This window comes from Oncorhynchus kisutch, linkage group LG11, assembly GCF_002021735.2.
Source record: "Oncorhynchus kisutch isolate 150728-3 linkage group LG11, Okis_V2, whole genome shotgun sequence".
Classification (NCBI taxonomy): Eukaryota; Metazoa; Chordata; class Actinopteri; order Salmoniformes; family Salmonidae; genus Oncorhynchus; species Oncorhynchus kisutch.
Genome location: NC_034184.2, coordinates 73,585,499 through 73,608,467, shown reverse-complemented (window position 1 = coordinate 73,608,467; position 22,969 = coordinate 73,585,499). Strand labels below are relative to the sequence as shown.

Below are 22,969 nucleotides of genomic sequence, written 5' to 3'. Positions count from 1 at the left end.
AGGATATGCTGCTTACCCCTATCCCAATATTAAACCACTGGTCCAGGATATGCTGCTTACCCCTATCCCAATATTAAACCACTGGTCCAGGATATGCTGCTTACCCCTATCCCAATATTAAACCACTGGTCCAGGATATGCTGCTTACCCCTATCCCAATATTAAACCACTGGTCCAGGATATGCTGCTTACCCCTATCCCAATATTAAACCACTGGTCCAGGATATGCTGCTTACCCCTATCCCAATATTAAACCACTGGTCCAGGATATGCTGCTTACCCCTATCCCAATATTAAACCACTGGTCCAGGATATGCTGCTTACCCCTATCCCAATATTAAACCACTGGTCCAGGATATGCTGCTTACCCCTATCCCAATATTAAACCACTGGTCCAGGATATGCTGCTTACCCCTATCCCAATATTAAACCACTGGTCCAGGATATGCAGCTTACCCCTATCCCAATATTAAACCACTGGTCCAGGATATGCTGCTTACCCCTATCCCAATATTAAACCACTGGTCCAGGATATGCTGCTTACCCCTATCCCAATATTAAACCACTGGTCCAGGATATGCTGCTTACCCCTATCCCAATATTAAACCACTGGTCCAGGATATGCAGCTTACCCCTATCCCAATATTAAACCACTGGTCCAGGATATGCTGCTTACCCCTATCCCAATATTAAACCACTGGTCCAGGATATGCTGCTTACCCCTATCCCAATATTAAACCACTGGTCCAGGATATGCTGCTTACCCCTATCCCAATATTAAACCACTGGTCCAGGATATGCTGCTTACCCCTATCCCAATATTAAACCACTGGTCCAGGATATGCTGCTTACCCCTATCCCAATATTAAACCACTGGTCCAGGATATGCTGCTTACCCCTATCCCAATATTAAACCACTGGTCCAGGATATGCTGCTTACCCCTATCCCAATATTAAACCACTGATCCATGATATGCTACTTACCCCTATCCCAATATTAAACCACTGATCCATGATATGCTACTTACCCCTATCCCAATATTAAACCACTGATCCATGATATGCTACTTACCCCTATCCCAATATTAAACCACTGGTCCAGGATATGCTGCTTACCCCTATCCCAATATTAAACCACTGATCCATGATATGCTACTTACCCCTATCCCAATATTAAACCACTGATCCATGATATGCTGCTTACCCCTATCCCAATATTAAACCACTGGTCCAGGATATGCTGCTTACCCCTATCCCAATATTAAACCACTGATCCATGATATGCTACTTACCCCTATCCCAATATTAAACCACTGGTCCAGGATATGCTGCTTACCCCTATCCCAATATTAAACCACTGGTCCAGGATATGCTGCTTACCCCTATCCCAATATTAAACCACTGGTCCAGGATATGCTGCTTACCCCTATCCCAATATTAAACCACTGGTCCAGGATATGCTGCTTACCCCTATCCTGACAGTAAACTGTAAACATTTACATAGTTTATAGCCTGTTTAGTTTATACACTTCAAAAGGAATCAGCTGCGACCCACTCTCAATCTACCATTTAAGTGTTAAAAACCCCATACATTTCAACGCTTCCTTTTCAATAAAAGGAACTGTGCAGTATAGGTGGTGGGAGCTGAATTTCCATATTTGAATAAGCACATCCTGGCCATTAGTGCAACGTTGGCCAATGTAACTCCATAAAAATATTTATTCGCATTTGTATGCCATTCTGGGACTGTCAGAAAGAGCCAAAACTAAGAGTAATTGACAGGATGATTGAAGGTTTGTAATGTTTCTCTAACCTTGGTGTAATGGCCAGTCTGTATAAATATTTTGACAGTATTCAAATATTATAGATATCTACAAAAAAGCTACTGAGGTCTATGGATTTCCCTGATCCCAGATTTGTAGGCTAACTCCTTTCATTATCGTTGTCATCAGTATGTGCTTTAGCTGGGGGGACTAGGCTATATCTCCTCCGAAACCACTGAATCTGTGTTGCCTTTCCAGTTTTCCAGAGTGCAGAGGCTAATCTCATAGTTCATGTCATGTTGATGCTAGCACTTAGTTAATCCCCCAAACTTGCTGCTTGAGTCAATTGTAATTGTGATGTGGAATTTGCAGACAGGGCAGGAAGTTTGACCCACAGCTCTGTGTCATGACTCTGCTACAATTGTTGTTAGCAACCTGGGCTAAATATCACTCCATACTCTGTCCATTAATTTATTATGATGTACTGACAAAATAAAGGAAACACTTGAGTAAATGAGGGATACAACGTCTTTTGAAAGCAGGCGCTTCCACACAGGTGTGGTTCCTGAGTTAATTAAGCAATTAACACATCCTATCGTGCTTAGGGTCATGTATAAAAATGCCCAGTTGTGCATTATTTTGGCTACCATGGCTAGAAGAGGACATCTCAGTGACTTTGAAAGAGGTCTCAAAGGAGCATAGGGTGTTTAAAGTGTGTGTGTGTGTCAGTCACCAGATCTTAACCCAACTGAACCAGCGTTTTCCACCGCCATGAGCAAAACTCCAAATTATGGAATTTCTCATATAAGAATGGTGTCATATCCCTCCAATAGAGTTCCAGACACTTGCGAATCTATGCCAAGGCACATTGAAGCTGTTCTGGCGGCCCAACGCCCTATTAAGACATTTTATGTTGGCGTTTCCTTTATTTTGGCAGTTTCCTTATTCCTCTGTAATGTCTCACTGGCACTGTGGCTGTATTCTATCATTCCAGCTTTTCTTCCATCTTCAAAAAGAACGGACCTTTCCGGAACCCAGAGCCAAGTTCTACATCGCAGAAATGGCAAGCGCACTTGGCTATCTGCATTCTCTCAACATAGTTTACAGGTACATGGATTGCGTGTATGTATACAAAACATTAAGAACACCTGCTCTTTCCATTATATCGACTGACCAAGTGAATCCAGGTGAAGGCTATGATCCCTTATTGATGTCACTTGTTAAATCTACTGCAATCCGTGTAGATGAAGGGGAGGAGACAGGTTAAAGAAGGATCTTTAAACCTTGAGACATGGATTGTGTATGTGTGCCATTGAGTGTGAATGGGCAAGACAAAGGATTTAAGTGCTTTGAATGGGGTATCGTAGTAGGTGCCATGCGCAAAGGTTTGTGTCAAGAACTGCAACGCTGCTGGGTTTTTCAAGTTCAACAGTTTCCTGTGTATATTAAGAATGGTCCACCACCCAAAGGACATCCAGCCAACTTGACACAACTGAGGGAAGCATTGGAGTCGACATGGGCCAGCAACCCTGTGGAACGCAATCAAAACACCATGTAGAGTCCATGCCCTGAAGAATTGAGGCTCTTTTGAGGGCAAACTCAATATTAGGGCAAACTCAATATTAGGACGGTGTTCCTAATGTTTGGTATACTCAGTGTATGAGTGTGTGTTGAGTAACCTTGTCTGAGCATGGGCTTTGGCTCAACAGACAAACCCGGTCTTGAGGTGTGCAGGAGTCCCAGGTTCAAATCCAGTCAGTGGCAAAGGCTGTATTGGATAAGTGAGTCACCCATGTGGACAGGCTGGCTGGTTGTCTTGGCTCTGGTACACCAGTTGGCTAAAGGTCTGTAGTAGAGAGTGAATGCCATCCTGAGCCAGCTACCACCCGGTTACTCAAACCTGCACCTTAGATTCTGCTGCCCTATGTATGTACATGGACTTGGAATCACTGGTCACTTTAAGAATAGAACACTAGCCACTACTGTTTTACTCATTTCACATGTATATACTGTATTCTATTCTACTGTATTTTAGTCAATGCCACTCCGACATTGCTCGTCCTAATATTTCTTAATTCTGTTATTTTAGATGTGAGTATTATTAGATATTTCTGCACTGTTGCATCTAGGAACACAAGCAATAATATTTGATTTGAATGTTAGACACATTCTAAGGTTTCCTATGTCGTGAAACAGTTTCCACATTAAATATCCTGAATGAGCAATGAATGCAACACATCCCCTTTTTAATGAGTGGGAAAAGTCCAACTTCAAATAGCGTCTTTTGTGAAATTCCTGGAACTTTGATATTTGAAGTGTTCCTTTTTCAAGAGGTCGGCTGTAGTAATGTTTATTAAGTCCAATGTCACTGCTGTCATGGTTGCAGCACGTGTATAGTCGTTCATTAACTGACGTATTGTTCTCTACCTTTTTTGCCCTTCGTGCTGTTGTCTGTGCCTAACAATGTTAATACCATGTGCAGGTTTTAGTTTTTCCATTTATGTTTTTTGAGGTCGGACTTTAGTACGTAGGGTGCACTAATTGGTGTCACCTCAGTATGTGTTACACCTGTGCTGGTTGCCATCTTGTTAGTGGGAAAGCCCTACATGTTTTGTTTTGGTTGTTGGTGAGTGACTGTTAGTTCCCATTCTGTTTGTGCTGCTACCATGTTGTCTTAAGTCTGGTGTGTAGTGTAGTGTGGTGGTGTCTCTTGTCGTGATGTGTGTTGTTGTCCCACATTTAAATGTTTAATCCTCGTCCCTACAGGAGGCCTTTTGCCTCTTGGTAGGCCTTTTGCCTCTTGGTACTTTTGGTTACTGGCCCAACGCTCACTATGCTACCTGCCACCCCCGGTTTAGTGTAATGCTGGTTCAGTGACTCATGTAAATTGATATCAACTGGATGCAAATCGCTAGGATTAAAGAAACCTCTCTTGATGATTTGTTTTGATATCCCCTGTTGCCCAGAAGTAGGAAGATAATAGCTCTTGTAATCCATTAAGCACAGTTCTATTATCCAATATCAACAACGTTGGATAATGTTTATGTTTGTTTTTTCACAGGGACTTGAAGCCAGAAAATATCCTTCTCGACTTTGAAGTAAGTGTGACATCCTAACTAATTTGCAGTGCATAAGTAATCTGTTTTATATGTGGAGTAGCTTAGGGCTGTATGCAATCGAAACTGCATTAGCAATCTTTTTGCTTAACAACTGCCTTCAAACAAATGTATCTTGACAACTGAAATTTTCCTCCCATGAATGTAGTCTACCTGGTATTTTAACATTACCCAAAATAATTCAAGGAAAGTGTTTACTTTAGTTTAGGCTTTACTACACTGAAACAAATATATGAATTCAACATGTTGGTCCCATGTTTTCATGAGCTGAAATAAAAGATCCCAGAAATGTTCCATATGCACAAAAAGCCTATTTCTCTCAAAATGTGTGCACACATTTGTTTACATCACTGTTAGTGTGCATTTCTCCTTTGCCGAGATAATCCATCCACTTGATAGTTGTGGCATATCAAGCAGCTGATTAAACGGCATGATCATTACACAGGTGCACCTTGTGCTGGGGACAATAAAAGGCAACTCTAAAATGTGCAGTTTTGTCACACAACACAATGCCACAGAGGTCTCAATTTTTGAGGGAGTGTGCAATTTGCATGCTGCCTGCAGGAATGTCCACTAGAGCAGGAATGTCCACAGATAATTTAATTTCTCTACCATAAACCACCTCTCACGTTATTTAAGAGAATTTGCCAGTACTTCCAACCGGCCTCACAACCGCAGATTATGTGTAATGTGTCGTGTGGGCATAAACAATTAGGCTGAGAGAGGCTGGACTGAGGCAGGCGGTTTGCTGATGTCAACTTTGTGAACAGAGTGCCATGTGGTGGCAGCGGGGTTATGGTATGGGTAGGCATAAGCTACGGACAACGAACACAATTGGATTTTATCAATGGCAATATGAATGCACAGAGAAACCGTGACGAGATCCCGAGGCCCATTGTGCCATTCATCCTTCGCCATCACCTCATGTTTCAGCATGATAATGTCGCAAAGATCTGTACTCAACTCCTGGAAGCTGAAAATGTACCATTTATTCCATGGCCTGCATACTCACCAGACATGTCACCCATTGAAAATGTTTTGGATGCTTTGGCTCAACTTGTAAGACGGCGTGTTCTAGTTTGTGCCAATATTTGTTATTGTTATTTTGTTACTTTTTATTTTATTTTTTACTTTAGTTTATTTAGCAAATATTTTCTTAACTCTATTTCTTGAACTGCATTGTTGGTTAAGGGCTTGTAAGTGCTACTACACCGGTTGTATGCGGCACGTGACAAATAAAATGGATTTGATATCCAACAACTTTGCACAGCCATTGAAGAGGAGTGGGACAACATTCCACAGACTACAATCAACAGCCTGATCAACTCTATGCGAAGGAGATGCGTTGCTCTGCATGAGGCAAATGGTCTCACTAGATACTGACTGGTTTTCTGATCCACGCTCCTAACTTAACAAAATAATATATATATTTTTTTATCTGGGACCAACAGAATGCATATCTGTATTCCCAGTCATGTAAAATCCATAGATTAGGGCCTAATTATTTTTTTCAATTGACTGATTTCTTTAGATGAACTAACTTTGTAAAATCTTTTAAATTGTTGCGTTTTTATATTTTTGTAGAGTTTAAATGTTTTCAGTGTTTACTACTAAACTCAGCAAAAAAAGAAACTGTCAACTGCTTTTATTTTCAGCAAACTTAACATGTGTAAATATTTGTATGAACAAGATCCACAGACATGTAACTAACAGAAATGGAATATTGTGTCCCAAAACAAAGGGGGAGGGGGGCTGTATGGCTGGTGGAATTGTCATGCTGGAGGGTCATGTCAGGATGAGCCTGCAGGAAGGGTACCACATGAGGGAGGAGGATGTCTTCCCTGTAACGGACAGCATTGAGATTGCCTGCAATGACAACAAGCTCAGTCCGATGATTATGTGACACACCACCCCAGACCATGATGGACCCTTCACCTCCAAATCTATCCCGCTCCAGAGTACAGGCCTTGGTGTAACACTCATTCCTTGAAAGATAAACGTGAATCCGACTATCACCCCTGGTGAGACAAAACCGTAACTCGTCAGTGAAGAGCACTTTTTGCCAGTCCTGTCTAGTCCAGCGACGGTGGGTTTGTGCCCATAGGCGACATTGTTGCCAGTGATGTATGGTGAGGACTTGCCTTACAACAGGCATACAAGCCCTCAGTCCAGCCTCTCTCAGCCTATTGCGTACAGTCTAAGCACTGATGGAGGGATTGTGCGTTCCTGGTGTAACTCGGGCAGTTGTTGCTATCCTGTACCTGTCCCGCAGTTGTGATGTTCAGATGTACCGATCATGTGCAAGTGTTGTTACACGTGGTCTGCCACTGCAAGGACGATCAGCTGTCCGTCCTGTCTCCCTCTTAGGCGTCTCACAGTACGGACATTGCAATTTATTACCCTGGCCACATCTGCAGTCCTCATGGCTCCTTGCAGAATGCTTAAAGCACGTTCACGCAGATGAGCAGGGCCCCTGGGCATCTTTCTTTTGGTGTTTTTTCAGAGTCAGTAGAAAGGCCTCTTTAGTGTCCTAAGTTTTCATAACTGTGACCTTAATTGCCTAAGCTGTTAGTCTTAACGACCGTTCCACAGGTGCATGTTCATTAATTGTTTATGGTTCATTGAACAAGCATGGGAAACAGTGTTTAAACCCTTTACAATGAAGATCTGTGAAGTTATTTTGAATTTGACAAATGACCTTTTAAAGTCAGGGTCCTGAAAAGGGACGTTTATTTTTTTGCTGAGTTTAGTCATTGGAAAAAATGAGATGAATGTCTCAAACTAACCAATCCAACAGGTTATAAAGAAAGCAAGTGTCTGTGGTGAAGCCTAATCCTTCACCAGCTAACACATCTCACACGAACGGCAGTGTCATTTTCAGTTTAGAAGAGAACGTTTGATTTGATTGTTTAACTGATGCGTTTCTTGACCGGCCTTATTGAGACTGAGGAAATTGCGAGTGTCCTGAGAGTTGGCTACTCTGGCCAAAATTCCACAAAGAAAATGTATATTCTTCAGTTCTGACTGAGGATAATGGTGGCAAACACTGTCTAAAATTGTCCCTGACTCCCCTTCTTTAAAGGGACATATAGTTTTGACGGACTTCGGATTGTGCAAGGAAGGCATTTCCCAAGCCGAGACGACAAGCACATTTTGTGGGACACCTGAGGTAATGTTGAACATGTTTTCCAGGACAGCATATGTAATAAGGCATAATAACCTTTTTTAATGTCTGGACCACTGTTCTGGATTGAGACTGAAAATGCCTGTCATTGCTAATTTATTTAACTTTCTCCCCCCCCCCCCCCCCCCCCCTAGTACCTAGCTCCAGAGGTCCTGAGGAAACAACCGTATGACAACACAGTGGACTGGTGGTGTCTAGGATCAGTGCTCTATGAAATGCTCTTTGGCCTGGTGAGTTACAGTAGTAGACATTGAAAACAGGCACAATATGTACGGACAGAACACACCCTTGACAGTGTCTTAACAGTAACACACATCTATCTCCCCTCTGTTCCACAGCCTCCGTTCTACAGCAGAGACACCCATGAGATGTATGAAAACATCCTCCACAAACCCCTGATGATGCGTCCCGGAGCGTCCAACACGGCCTGGTCCCTCCTGCAGGCTCTACTGGAGAAGGACGGCACACACAGACTGGGCTCCAGAGACGACTTTGTGAGTGGTGACCCTCACAGTATGGCAGTGGTTTATGGTTTTATGTCACCCATCTCATTTAGTTAAAAAGTCTTGGGTCACTGGAATATTTTCTAAATACTCCAAACTCACTAAATACACACAAATTGACCTTCCTCGAAGTCACAAGAGGTTGGTGGCACCTTACTTGTAGAGTGCGGGATCATGGTGTGAATGGAGCGTAATAGTTGGAATGGTAACAATGACATAAAACCTATGGTTTCCAGGTGTTTGATGCCATTCCATTTGCTCCGTTCCGTCCATTATTGTGAGCTGTTCTCCCCTCAGCAGCCTACAGTGCTCTAAATCCCAAGCTACCATTTATTTAAGTAACACAGCAGTATGCTTCATAGTCTCACAACTGTGACTCATGTATTGCTGTAGCTGATGGCATCTGACTCTCTCTGGTGGAGAAACATTGTCATGACCAGGAGTTGCTCAATAGCTGCAGTGTCTGGCAATGTTCATTTCTTCTTGGCAGATGGATTGCATTATATCGCTTTCATCAGAATGAAGTAATAGCATTTGCCTTGGTTGTTCTAGAACTGAAAAAGATCTATTCTCTTTTTTTCAGAATGAGATCAAAGCACATAACTTCTTCTCTGCGATCAAGTGGGATGACCTGGAACAGAGAAAGGTTCCACCTCCATTCACTCCCAATGTGGTAAATGTTCTCAGGGTTACATGTGATTCTGATGTATGGCAACACACAGCAGATGCAACACCAGACCACAAGCATGAATGAACTGATGTTTGTTTTTTCCTCTTTCCTGTTTTGCAGAATTCTCCTTACGACATCACAAACTTTGATCCAGAATTCACAGATGAGACCGTTCCAAACTCTGTGTGCTATACTGAACATGCCATAGTCAATGCCAGTGTAATGGAGGCTGATGATGCGTTCCTAGGGTTTTCCTACGCACCCCCCTCAGATGACTCCTTCCTATGAAAGACTTGCTGTGAGGACCTGTCCCAGAGTTCTGTGAAATTGCCTTAATTTTATTTTTATTTTTTACAAGGAGCACATGTGCACCTAAGTTGAAAAATGTTGGTGCACACAAAGAAATGTAGGACCACATTGAGAAATATTTGAGGTAAGAAAGCTAGAATCCTTAATTATTCTAGGCAAACTGGTGCTCCTAAATAAAAATTCCGTGTCGCACAGCAAAATCTTAAGGCACATATGCGATCAAAGTGGATGCACTGTAGAGCCTTGGCCTTAACCCAGTATTATTCTATCCTGGTCCTGGAAATCTATAGGGTATGCAGGATTTGTTCCAGCCCAGTAGCTTGTTGATGAGTGTATTTAGGTGCGTTTGTGCTGGTCTGGAACAAAGCCTGCACACCCTGTGTGTCTCCAGGATCAGGACTGAAAAACACTGCCTTAACCTGTCCTAAATATTTTTAATAAAAGGGAAGAATTTATATTGTGGATGAACCCGTTTTGAGAAAAGCCAAAGTGAGCAGAAGTTGTGATCAGACAGCACTTATGAAAAGGGTTTGGGTTGCAGACTGTGTCAAGAAACCTTTATTTTTACCTAATGATATTTATATAACAAATTATATTTTTAAGAAATGTCGGCCATATTTCTTTCTTGACACATGTATTGGTTGTTGGCTCATGTCCATTTTGGTTCTTTGTTTGAAGAAACGAGGACATTCAGTGTGATGTTGTCAGGGTGGGTAAAAAAAATAAAATGTCCCCGAAATAAAATCCTAAATTTAAGTGGCGAGTTGGGATGAAAGCGCTTCCTCAATCTTTTCGTTACACTTTAAAAGCAGATTTTGTGGATTTAATGAAATTGCAGTGAACATGTCATTTATATGCTTTCAGAACAGCTAAAAGGAATTGTTTTGTCTCTTCCAATATCAAAATATTTGTTATCCTAACAAGATCACTGGTTAATGGTATATTTAGAAAGTGCTTGTAGTAGGTTTATTTATAGATTCATTGTTAATTTGTGGTGGGTGGGTTCTCAGTCGGAAATACTAGGTCACGGAATATAGTCTTGTGTTGACAGAGGTCATTTCAGTTCAGATTTTCATTGTGTGTGTTTATATAGACCTTTTCTGTAATGGCTCCAGTGACTTTACTTTGCAAACAGGTGCTGCGCCATCTGATTTATTTCTGTGGTTTGCTTGCCTGTCTGTGTTTCAGTTTACAAGCTCATAATCTTGCCTTAATTGACACTCAGATATTCCTTAGAAATCCTCACAGAAAACCTCTGACTAGGATTTCCATACCATTTCTAACTAACGAGGGTTGTCAACATGCCTCATTGTTCAATACAATGCCTTGGATGTACTGTACATTAAAATAATAATTAAATGAACCAACAAGTTTGTTTTCGATGTCTTGTTTATTACGGAGATGGGGGGACTTGTCTGTCTGTGCACTCAAATTAGCGAGCACAGTTCAAATGATCAAGTCGCGTGATATCTTGACTGTGTGACTAGTCTCTTCAGCCAACTCTTTAGCTAACGTTAGTCAGTCGGTAACAGAAAATGGAAGACGTTTTCTTACTGAAAGAGTCAGTTTTGTCTTTTCTAGACAGAAGTGGAGCTCTTCTTCAACTTGCTGAAGACTGCAAACCATTCAACGGTAAATTTTAAGGGCCAGTGGTAGGCTAGCTAGCGAGAGCTTTCGGTCAGTGTTAGCTAGCTAGCTAATGGGACTCCTGAGGAAAGGGTAACCTAGGCAACCCTGTACCCACTTGGAGGATGTGGTGACACGTGAGACGCAGTCCTTCATAGATGACAGCAAACTGTTAAATAACTGATATGGTTATGTAAATTGATAGAGTTGACTTTATAACAGCTACATCAATCACCCATTCCCTTCAGACATCCAGCGAAATGAAGCTGTGTATCGGTTCTGTATCCGTGTGAACCCTTCAGACCTAATCGAACTGGATCCTAGATTGGGTGACTGTGTTCTCAATGACCCCCTCAAAGCTACAGCACTGTTTCAATCTGTAAGTCCAAAACATCTCCCATTTACATTACCCCTTAATCAAACCTTGAATTTTGAACATACTGGTATTTGGTTTTTTTTTGTCACTCTTTCAGGTTTGTTTTCTGTCAATAAAGACACTCTCCCTCATAGAGAAAATCCACACAGAAAGTCAGGTGAATGTGATCCTGAAGTTTACACACCTACCTCCGTTCCCTGAGTACACCTTGGACCTCTGTGAGTTTCCCTGTGGTTATGGCCCCATGAGGCCTGTTGCCATGGAGGGCTTGGCCATCGCGATGACTAGGGTCTCCAAGTACACTCAGGGAGCCAGGTTTCTCTGTTCTGAGGAGGACTGTCCCTGCTCAACAGGTAGGCCTGATTACAAGTAACCTATTTCTGTTTTCATAACATCACGGTAATGCCATTTACAAAACTATTTCAAATTCTGTAATATGATGTTATCCTCAGGGTTCCATCACATCAGAGTGCACGCACCCGGAGCCACTGAGTCAGCCACAGTGAGGAGTGACTTCAGCTGCCTGCTCTGCTCCTCTCACCTCAAAGAGGACATCAAGTTCCGGGTCCTGGGGGGTGAGAATGTCCCTAAATGATACCTGATGAAGTAGCCTCACATGCCATTCTTACATGTAGCTCGTCGTTTCTTACTAGCTGATTTTGCTGACAGCTACTTTATTGAAGAAAATGGACTTGAATGTGATTGTCTCATCTAGCTACCTTAAGATGGATGCACTGGATAAGAACATCTGCTAAATGACTGACCTTTTGTAATGTAAATATAATGTGGTTTGGAAACAGACAAGCAGCTTGTAGAGCTGATCCATGTTAAAGCACTGGATGTCCTGAAAGTCCATCCTCCCAGTGCCCTCAGGTACCAGTCTGTCACCCTGTTTCTCAGAGGTAAGCTCACATAATAATGATCATTTCGCCCAAAAGTTTTGTAATGTTCACATATTGCAAGTCAAGATTTCGTTTTTAATAGATTTGACTTTTTCTCCTTAGAAAAGTAACTTAGAAGTTTGTTAGGAATTTTCTCTTCCTTTTCCATGACAAATGTAATTTTGGAGCCAAAATCCAATGGGGGAAGAGTTAAAATAGAGGTTTGAGTAGCCAGCCACGCAGTAGTGCCCCTGGGTGAGATATTAGGTGTTCCTGTGCCCTCCAATAACATTGTCCAGCCATTACCCCTGAGAGAGCAGTGATTCTCAGTGCCAGTATTAGCATATTCTGTTGACCTAGTCTTCTGGAGGAATTCAACACAGCTAGATCACGTTACTAAACATATATGTTAATAAGTGTAAGAAACACTCATTAGTTGGGTCACACAACGCACACACAGTGAGATCTTTGTTCCAAGGGCCTAGTTCCTGTGTTGCTCTTGGCAGGGGTGTGTAGGTGCCTTGCATGTTCCTCAAATAATTAGGAAAAAGCAAGGCAGAACCGGACAACCCCTCTGAGTGTTATGGTTCTGTTTCCCTCACAACATTGTAGATGAGCTGTGTAACTCCATGAGGATTGGACGTCTGTACAGGGTGCTGGGCATACCGGCCCATGTCCACCATTGGCCCAACGTCACCTGGAGTGTTGAGGCCAATAGCGTTCAACCGTGGGAGCCTGAATGTAAAGACCTATATGCATGCTTACAATGGTACAGATCAGCTTACATTAAATCCTATTCAGAATCTATAGGTCTGATTTTCAGCTACTCCGAGAAAGCCATTCATAAGGAACATGTATGTGTGTGAGGACTGTGACCTCTTACTTGCTTATACCAGACCAGTACAGTACAGTCAAAAGTTTGGACAAACCTATTCATTCCAGGGTTTTTATTTATTTGACCTATTTTCTACATTGTAGAATAGTGAAGACATAAAAACAACACATATGGAATCATGTAGTAACCAAGTGTAAAACAAATCTAAATATATTTTGAGATTCTTCAAATAGCCACCCTTTGCCTTGATGACAGCGTTGCACACTCTTGGCATTCTCTCAACCAGCTTCATGAGGTAGTCACCTGGAATGCATTTCAATTAAATTGTTAAGTTAATTTGTGGATTTTTTCCCCTTCTTAATGAGTTTGAGACAATCAGTTGTGTTGTGACAAGGTAGGGTTGGTATACAGAAGATAGCCCTATATTTGGTAAAAGACCAAGTCCATATTATGGCAAGAACAGCTCAAATAAACAAAGAGAAACGACAGTCCACCATTACATTAAGTCATGAAGGTCAGTCAATCCAGAAAATGTTTCTTCAAGTGCAGTCGTAAAAACCATTAAGCGCTATGAAAAAAACTGTCTCTCATGAGGACTGCTACAGGAAAAGGAGACCCATTGTTACCTCTGCTGCAGGGGATACGTTCATTAGAGTTACCAGCCTCAGAAATTGCAGCCCAAATAAATGCTTCAGAGTTCAAGAAACAGACACATCTCAACATCAACTCTTCAGAGGAGACTGTTTGAAACAGGCCTTCATAGTCGAATTGCTGCAAAGAAACCACTAGTAAAGAACACCAATAAGAAGAATAGACTTGCTTGGGCCAAGAAACACGAGCAATGGACATTAGATCGGTGGAAATCTGTCCTTTGGCTCTAAATTTGAGATTTTTGGTTCCAACCGCCGTGTCTTTGTGAGATGCAGAGTAGGTGAACGGATGATTTCAGCATGTGTGGTTCCCACCGTGAAGCATGGAGGATGTGTGATGGTGCTTTGCTGGTGACACTGTCAGTGATTTATTTATAATTCAAGGCACACTTAACCAGCATGGCTACCACAGCATTCTGCAGCAATACTCCATTCCATCTGATTTGCGTTTAGTGGGACTATCATTTGTTTTTCAACAGGACAATGAACCAAAACACTTGCAGGCTGTGTAAGAGCTATTTGTCCAAGGAGAGTGATGGAGTGCTGCATCAGATGACCTGGCCTCCACAATCCCCTGACCTCAACCCAATTGAGATGGTTTGGACCACAGAGTGAAGGAAAAGCAGCCAACAAGTGCTCAGAATATGTGGGAACTCCAAGACTGTTAATAAAGCATTCCAGGTCTTAACTGACTTGCCTACTTAAATAAAGGTAAAATAAAATAAAAATGCCAAGAGTGTGCAAAGGGTGGCTACTTTGAAGAATCTAAAATAAAATATATTATGATTGTTTCCATAGTTTGTCTTCACTAATATTCGACAATGTAGAAAATACAACAAATAAAGAACCCTTGAATGTGTAGGTGTCCAAACTTTTGACTGGTACTGTATATTCAATGACACCTCACAGTCCAGTAGATTCATTTCACCCCTCTTCTTTTCCTTCAACCACACCCCCCAGACACGGGCACCATCAGCTCTAACTTCCAGGCCCTGTTGACGGCAACAGCCTGTTCCCCCTGGAGATTCTCTGCCATTGTGGCTAACACGTTTGGATCCCCTGTGGTTCCCCCGGGCTTGTACAGCACTCTGAAGCTGGGCCTGCTGCTCAGCCTGGTCCAGGGCCGGGAGGACAACCCAGACTCACTGCACTGCCTGGACCTGCTAGCCCTGACGACTGACACACTCATACTGGAAAGGTCCTGCATTATAATGCTTCAGTCAGACAGTCAATTAATCAATCTCTGAATCAGTCAATCAATCATGTTCTTAGGAAGCACAATACAATGGCCAAAACAATAACATTACTACAGTAAAATTATACTATGCCTATATTCAAGTCAACAGCATAAATAAATAGTTGAGAGCCAGACTCCGTTACCCCCGTCTTAGGCTGATGACGTACAGCCTGGGTCTGGCTGGCCGTGGGGTGAGACACCCTGCAACAGGGGAGATGTTTGCCTCTCTTTCTCGTGATGAACATGGAGCGGGAACGGCTAACATCCACGCTGGCTCCGCCCTGCTGGCCACTGGGGGCGTCTGCATGCTCGGGGACCTGGGCCACCACAGGAAAGACAAGATGGACGCACTTCAGTCAGGTACAGAGCCCTGCTTACCTTGTAGCCTGGAGCCAGTCTGATACAGCTGTAGCAATGCAACATTATGGCACCTCCTGTGACACAAAGTATAGAGTAAGTTATTTGAGTGTATAGCCCAAGGGACTGGTTTCACACGGGGCCTTGGCCTTCTATCCACCCCCAACAGTTAGTTCACCTTTGACCGCTCTCCTTCCCCACCCAGCTCTGGAGAGTCGGACAGTGTCTGTGATTATCCCAGGGAAGAAGTATGGAGAGGATGCTGACCAGCAGATCTCCTTCCCTGTCCAGTGCAGCTTCTGGGCCTTGGCAGACTCCACACCTCCCTCAAACAAGACCACCAGGACTGACAGTACAGTGCTGGGAACAGTGGTGGGTCATAGTTGTTTAATTTACATTACCATTCAAATTTATTGGACTACTGCACTTGATAAATGTGAGTGCCCCCATTGGGTTGTTGTCTGATATGGTGATTCTGCAACAATGCTATTCCATGTGAGCAGTTTGAAACCTTTTCTCCTACCACACAATGCCAATAGCACTCAGCACTGGCAAATATGTGTTCCCGAAATGTCAAATCTGAGCCAGCCAATTGTCTGTTTAGGCGTTTGCTTTATGTAGGCAAAGCAGGATGGGGAGACAATTTACTCTCTTCAGAGGATGTAGTTACGGAATGGAACAGGCTGCTGTCCAAACAAACGCTTTCAGGTTCTCTTCCACTTTGGCCTGTGCCTATTCAGGATGGACAAGAAACAGTACTCTAGTGGTAAATATAGTACTTCCATGTTTAGGTATTTTAACAAAATTAGCTACCAGCCACATGAAAATCTGTGATCCATTGTGTGTGTAGGACATGGGCCCGGTCCCTGCTCAGTTGGCTGAGGCCTTTGGTCTGGTGATCCTGTGTCGGGAAGCAGGGGGAAAGCAGGCCCTGCTAGCCCAGACGGTGCACACCCTCAGACAGGCAGTGCAGCCCGGAGAGCCCCTCTACCCATCCTGCATGCAGTTCACCACACAGGACTATAAGGAGGTAAAACCACACAATACTGTACACACTATAATTATATTTATATTTTCATGTCATTTATGGCACATGTAAAAAAAAAAATACATCCACACACTTTTAGATGCTTTGTGACAGACAACATTGACTTACCATTGTGCTCTCTTCCTTCCCCTAGCTTCTGGCCCACACCCAGAGGATCCAGACAGAGCTGAGCCCTGGGGCAGAGATGATGATCCATGGCTATTACATGGCCAGCAGAAGGGTCCGCTCAGACTCGGGCCATGGTGCAAAGGTGTCTGTGGCCTCCATCAAGCTACTGTAAGGGCCTACCACACGCTGAGGGTTATTCATAAAAAAAATACCATGTTTAATATTTATACACATCACCCTTTTACTTATTTTAGTGTTTAACTTGGGCATTTGTCAAATCCGATTTAACTATGTATAAGAGAAAAAGCCCTTCAAATTCTCAGGGCACCTGCAGCTTTAGAAGTGTTCTCTGTAATGTCATATTTCTCCACAAGGTGGAGCGCAATCATTCATTTGTCATCTAGAAGACCCTGCTAGGTAAAGTCCCCCCTTATCTCAGCTCGCTGGTCACCATAGCATCTCCCACCTGTAGCACACGCTCCAGCAGGTATATCTCTCTAGTCACCCCCAAAACAAATTCTTTCTTTGGCTGCCTCTCCTTCCAGTTCTCTGCTGCCAATCACTGGAACGAACTACAAAAATCTCTGAAACTGGAAACACTTATGTCCCTCACTAGCTTTAAGCACCAACTGTCAGAGCAGCTCACAGATTACTGCACCTGTACATAGCCCATCTATAATTTAGCCCAAACAACTACCTCTTTCCCTACTGTATTTAATTTATTTTGCTCCTTTGCACCCCATTATTTTTATTTCTACTTTGCACATTCTTCCATTGCAAATCTACCATTCCAGTGTTTTACTTGCTATATTGTATTTTCTTTGCCACCATGGCCTTTTTTTGCCTTCTCACATCGTATATAGACTTGTTTATACTGTATTATTGACTTTTACTCCATGTGTAACTCTGTCGAACTGCTTTGCTTTATCTTGGCCAGGTCGCAATTGTAAATGAGAACTTGTTCACCTGGTTAAATAAAGGTGATTTTTTTTTTTTTTTTTACAGAACCAATAGATGGGTGCCCGAGTCTAGACTTTTTTGTGTAGGCATCAGATTGGGTTTATTTTTGCCCAATTTCATCAGTGGCACTATATAGATATACAAATGGCTTATCACTAAGACAGGTTTTTCCAGATCTGATGGTCTGTTCCTACATGGTGCATTTCATTGCCAGTTAGTAACTGTACCATTACTCACAGTAAATTCTGCTTAGCTAAAAACTAGACATTTGTTTACTTCTAATGGTCTTTATTGGCATGTTTCTTCCAGGATCTCCCTGGCTGAGGCCCACAGTAAGCTGTGTCTGAGAAGCACAGTGCTGGAGGAGGATGCAGTGATCGCTGTGCTGCTGTGTGAAAACGCCATCACTCTCAGACATGGTATGACACAACAGGACCGAAGGCCAAGTCAGCAACCAAACTCATAGATCCCATTTGCTGCCATGTTGAAATCACACATCGTGGCTAATTAACAGTCCAAGAACAAACCCCTCCAGACTCGGCACCATTTCTAGTGATGTCGCAGTCCAACCTTTCTTTTGTCTAGGGTGCCACACCCCTAGGTCCATAGCCGTGCTGCAGCCCCTGCCCCCCCAAACTAGTGCAGTCTTTAATACTCCTGTATATGGGGAGAAAAATACATCAGCAGAGCATGGTGAAGAATCCTGCAGCCATGCCTAGGTCTTGCTTTAATGTCAGTGAGTGGGGATTTCTACAGGGGTCAGCTATAGTCAAATCACATTTATCAGTCACATGCAGGTATAGCTACAGGCAAGAGTATCCTGGCCATGATCTTCTTTGCTCTAGTAATAGCAGTCAGTGTGGACTGCAGTCTAGATTTTCCCTGATAGTTGGTCTGGGGACTGCTCCCTCTACCTACAGGAGCCTCAGCGCTCGTTATCCCACCCGACGCAGCATTTCCCTGTGACCTGTGTGACCTGGAAGCTCTCCACAGGAGAGACCTTATCCTGGAGCAGCTCCAACAGAGCATCCTGCACTTTGTCTACGCCTACGCACCCGGGGCCGCCAGCTACATCACAGAGGAGGAATAGGACCACAGCTAAGTTAAAGGATTTTTCTATATTGAATTTCAATGGTGAAATGAGCTACTCAGAAGAATAAACGCAACGTATTGATCCCAGAAATGTTCCATATGCACAAAGCGTGTCACATTGAGCATTTCTCCTCTGCCAAGATAATCCATCCACCTGACAGGTGTGTCATACCAAGTAGCTGATTAAAGAGCATGATTGCTGTAGCCACATATCAGGTTGAGGGAGAGTGGAATTGGCATGCTGACTGCAGGAATGTCCACCAGAGTATTGAATGAGAATTTGGCAGTACATCCGACCGGCCTCACCTGCGATAAGCCACCCAGACAGGTGATCAAACTAATTCTGGGTGGGCCTACTCCCTCCCAGGCCAACCCATGGCTACGTACCTGCAGTCAATTGAAATCCATTGATTAGGGTCTTAATACATGAACTGTAACATTCATATTTTTCAATGTAGGCAGAAATATATTGCGATTAATGTACCATAAAATATTTTATTTCATAACAGGGCAGAATAAAACAAACATTTAACCTTAAGCAGGGGAGTCAGACCAAGGTTGTGCTTTTTTGACAGGCAAGAATGTTGAAAATAGGGTGATAGTCTTGTACGGAGTTCATGCACCGCTTTCCAAACCTTGTGAATTGTCAATGAATAGAAGAAATCAGTTAAATAAATGACCATTGTCTAATGAGATTAGCCATCAACCTACAACTTTCTACCATTGTGGGTTTAGTTACAATGCTGGTAATTCAAATGAATTGCTTTTCAGCAGGGTAAATTAGCAGAAAGGGCATCAATTCCATTTAAAATGAATCAACACGGGTAGAAAAATCTTAGTTGACACCTCAACCCAGGAAATAACTCCCCTACTGCAGGCTTAACAATCCTGCATGATGAAATAAGAGTCTCAAACCTTAGTCAGGGATTGCAGGTTTAATGATTGAAGGTAGACCCTGCAAAAATGCCCCTGCCACGAGGTGCACCGCACATATTGAGCTAAGCAAGATGCTCACGCTTCAACACTCAGTTGTGAATTGACCCACTATCCCCTTTACTCGCTGCATCTATACCATATCGCTGCGTCTACCTATAATGATCAATGCTAATATTGGCAGTTCAGTTAGTCACAGCATCCCAATTTAGTCAGATCAGTAAACAGGAAAAGTGAGAAGTCATCACAACTCCAGTAGAAGACTGAAGGAAACCAATTGGCTATTTAGCCCTCAAACTCACCATAGGGTTGAGATTTAAGTCTTCATATTCCACATACTGGATCATCAAACCCAATCTAGGAGAGAACAGTCTATTAGCATGACTATCATTTGATTGTAGTTAGGCAAAATATGCAAGCAATTATACTGTAGTTCAGGAAGTCTCTCTCAGCATCCCAATTTAGTCTGATGGGTAAACGGCAAAATGTAGAACTCATCACAACTCCAGTTTCGTGCACATTTGCCGATCAAAGACATGTTTGTCCCTCAGATTAAAAATTATATTTTACTCACCACAGGGCAATATCTACATCAGTCTTCAATATACATCCTGGCCCATTAACTCTACAAAAGAACAGAATCTTATTAAAATGATAATTTGATAGACAATGTAAAATATCTCAGAATAATGGTAGTTCAGTTAGTCACACTGTCAGCACCCCAATAATGGTCTGATGGGTAAACGGCAAAAATTATAACTCATCACAACATTAACCGAAGGGAAAACAGATTTCAAACAGGCCACTCAAGTGGGCTGGTTGTATACTAGTCGGTTAATGCCAGTGGAAACGAGAAGGTATAGGCCTAACTCACCAAAAACAAGATGTAGATTGCATGTCAAACTCATTGCACGAAGGGCAGAGTGTATGCAGGTTTTCGCTGCTCCCTGTACTTGATTGACGAGTTAAGGTCACTCCATCACCTGGTTGTCTAAGCCTTAACTGAAAGGAAAACCCAAAACCCACAGACACTAGGCTCTCTATGGAATGAGTGACACCCCTGGTGTAGATCTCTTATAGCGTCTTCAGTAGCCTGCCTGCCAATCAAATCTGTGGGAGAAAAACATTGTTATACTGATGATCATTGGCCTCCAATCGAGATGTTGTGGGTTGAAATGGTATTCTTTAGTTAGAATAATGCTGGTGGTTCAGTTAGTCACAGTCTCAACACCCCAATTTAGTCAGATGGGTAAACGGCAAATGTGTGAAGTCATCACAGTACCAGCAGAACAACCGACTAGCAGAGCATAGCTTATAGTTAGGAATGAACTCACCTCAGTACACTACTGGCATAGCCAGAAGTGGAAAAAAAAGAAAAGAAAAACCTGTGAAAAAAACTGAATTAACTTTGTGACAAAAAAATAAAAAATAACATTTGACTGACAGTTGTGGTATGGTCATTGTTGTGATTTTACTGGTTAGTTCAGTTAGTCTCAGCAACCAAATTTAGTTAGATGGGTAAACGGCAAAAATGATATTCTAGGCCTTTTAATAAACCTTGGTTTAAGAATGGATGACTCACTCCAGTACAACAAAGGATGCATCCGTGTCTGGATCCTTCAACACCCTTCAAGTCCATGAACACTATAAGAGAAATACATAAAACCTGAAGTGAAATTCCTGCTGCTGTATATTTAAAAAACACTCATATCAGCCTACACAGCTCTCGAGTTTACCAAATTCAAGGTTAAGCTAATTCTGGGATTCAGATCGCACCCAACTCTACTGCTCAGATATTCAAAGATATTAAAAGAGCCACATTCAGATCTATGGGAAGCATTCTGCACTTTGAAAAAGTCTGAGTGACATCCAAAAATAGTACTCCCAAGTAATTGCCAGGTAACTGGTGTGGCACTATTGGTTTTTATCTTGCATGGATAAGCTGTACTGAAGGAATAGCCAATGCACTCCGAACACAACTAGACAGCTAAAATGAGTAATGAACTTAGGGTCAGGGGGCACATTTAACACAGCTTGGGAGTACTGCACAATGGAAGCCCACACGGCAGCCCTGGAAGCCCACACGGCAGCCTTTCCAAGGAAGGTTCAACTGCAGATCACGACCTTAACCAAGACCTTTACTCCTTTGAGACGTCCAAAGTCGAGATTCCACAATGAAGTCATTGCGAAGACAATTAACAGACCACCGTGGTATCCGATGATCGGTGACCAGAGCAGGTGTGCAGTAACCTAACTAACAATAGGGGCCGAAATGACAAAGGGGCCATTTATCATCGGATCTGGGACAAGCAGCGGACAGTATGATTTATTACAATACTGCTGGGACATTTAGGCCCAAATACACCGTTCGATAAGTCGTTTATTTTTTTACTATGGGCCCATTCCATTCACACATGATACTAAGATCCAAGAGTAAACCGTCAATTTATTTTGGTAAAATTATCCATAGTATGATTGCCAACAGCCCACATGCACCGACAAAAGTGCCTCAAATGTCTGCGGGATGCACTAATTTGAGCATAAACATGGGGGGAGTGGTTAATTAGCAAACTAAATGAATGATTATTAAATCATTAATGAGCTGCACCCTTTGCCAGACAATATCCATACATTACCAGTCTATCGCTTACCACATTATGGCCACGACAGTCTGCCTACTCACGTGATCAGTGGCATTGATTCGTGGCCCTCGAGCGCAGCGCACCAGTGACAAGGAAACGGTTTGCTTACTAACCTAGTCAATCAAATTGTATCATTGAAACGGGACGATTATATTACAGAAAACTACGTAAATGATTTCGAATCCATTTTTAGAGGGAAGGATATCATCTTTATTTTGACGGCGGAAACGTTACATTCAGGTTAGCTAACATGCTAGTGTTCTGGTATTTTATATAGCCAGCTAAAACACCAATTTGCATGATTATTGAATAAAACCGACTGCCTAATGTTATTAGCCACCTACCTGTTGCCTGAACGGGGAACTCAACAAGTTGTTGCTCATAATAATAATATTGGTGCGAGCGCATACAACCTCCATGCGTCCTCCTTCGTTGTTCTTCCACAGAGAAAGATGACTTCCTGCTTCATCGTTATTGGCATGCGCAGTCTGAGCTCACATCACGCAGGCAACTACCAAAAACACCCTACAAGGTTTTACCTATTATTATGAGGCAGCTAATAGGTCTATTTTATAACTTTTGAAAACGGTGTTTTAATTGTATTTGTGTTTTGGCAATTTTCATTTGAATTAAAAGGTCCAATGCAGCCGTTTTGATCTCACTATCAAATCATTTCTGG

At 42.5% G+C, this 22,969-nt stretch overlaps 2 protein-coding genes and 1 long non-coding RNA gene across 13 annotated transcripts in view; 2 read left to right on the top strand and 1 right to left on the bottom strand.

The window, feature by feature from the left end:
* The window catches only part of sgk3 (serum/glucocorticoid regulated kinase family member 3), a 33,073-nt gene extending 22,153 nt beyond the window's left edge, over window positions 1-10,920 (top strand). For both annotated transcript variants that reach the window (XM_031836308.1, XM_031836307.1), the window contains exons 11-17: window positions 2,758-2,870; window positions 4,825-4,861; window positions 7,962-8,048; window positions 8,198-8,293; window positions 8,402-8,557; window positions 9,150-9,239; window positions 9,357-10,920. In XM_031836308.1, coding sequence (XP_031692168.1) covers window positions 2,758-2,870; window positions 4,825-4,861; window positions 7,962-8,048; window positions 8,198-8,293; window positions 8,402-8,557; window positions 9,150-9,239; window positions 9,357-9,524 — 747 coding nt within the window. In that variant the 3' untranslated portion in view covers window positions 9,525-10,920. The remainder of the gene's footprint in view (window positions 1-2,757; window positions 2,871-4,824; window positions 4,862-7,961; window positions 8,049-8,197; window positions 8,294-8,401; window positions 8,558-9,149; window positions 9,240-9,356) is intronic.
* A 70-nt stretch (window positions 10,921-10,990) lies between these two features.
* On the top strand, window positions 10,991-19,130 carry mcmdc2 (minichromosome maintenance domain containing 2). The gene is made up of 13 exons (XM_020494341.2): window positions 10,991-11,177; window positions 11,420-11,550; window positions 11,645-11,900; window positions 12,000-12,122; window positions 12,348-12,449; window positions 13,041-13,179; window positions 14,884-15,111; window positions 15,305-15,510; window positions 15,713-15,879; window positions 16,358-16,537; window positions 16,689-16,831; window positions 17,933-18,042; window positions 18,544-19,130. The coding sequence occupies exons 1-13, from the start codon at window positions 11,081-11,083 to the stop codon at window positions 18,711-18,713; spliced, it is 2,052 nt and encodes a 683-aa protein (XP_020349930.1). The 5' UTR covers window positions 10,991-11,080; the 3' UTR covers window positions 18,714-19,130.
* Window positions 15,156-22,783, bottom strand: LOC109899276 (uncharacterized). Of its 10 annotated transcripts, none has more exons than XR_004211753.1 (9): window positions 22,635-22,771; window positions 21,231-21,292; window positions 20,983-21,033; window positions 20,523-20,758; window positions 20,223-20,273; window positions 19,249-20,005; window positions 19,022-19,102; window positions 15,686-16,849; window positions 15,156-15,584 (listed from the first exon to the last, which is right to left on the bottom strand). It is a non-coding gene; the product is annotated as an uncharacterized LOC109899276 (long non-coding RNA). The 10 variants fall into 10 exon arrangements; XR_004211755.1 differs by having other exon boundaries at window positions 15,156-15,467; XR_004211752.1 differs by having other exon boundaries at window positions 15,156-16,527; window positions 16,664-16,849; window positions 22,635-22,766.
* Between the last annotated feature and the right edge of the window lie 186 nt (window positions 22,784-22,969).

Bases quoted from the DNA above. Each gene is read 5' to 3' on its own strand.
- mcmdc2 (XM_020494341.2), top strand. From the start codon at position 11,081: ATGGAAGACGTTTTCTTACTGAAAGAGTCAGTTTTGTCTTTTCTAGAC. The intron at 15,511-15,712 runs GTACAGAGCCCT...TTCCCCACCCAG, and splicing joins GATGGACGCACTTCAGTCAG to CTCTGGAGAGTCGGACAGTG. The intron at 16,538-16,688 runs GTAAAACCACAC...TCCTTCCCCTAG, and splicing joins CCACACAGGACTATAAGGAG to CTTCTGGCCCACACCCAGAG.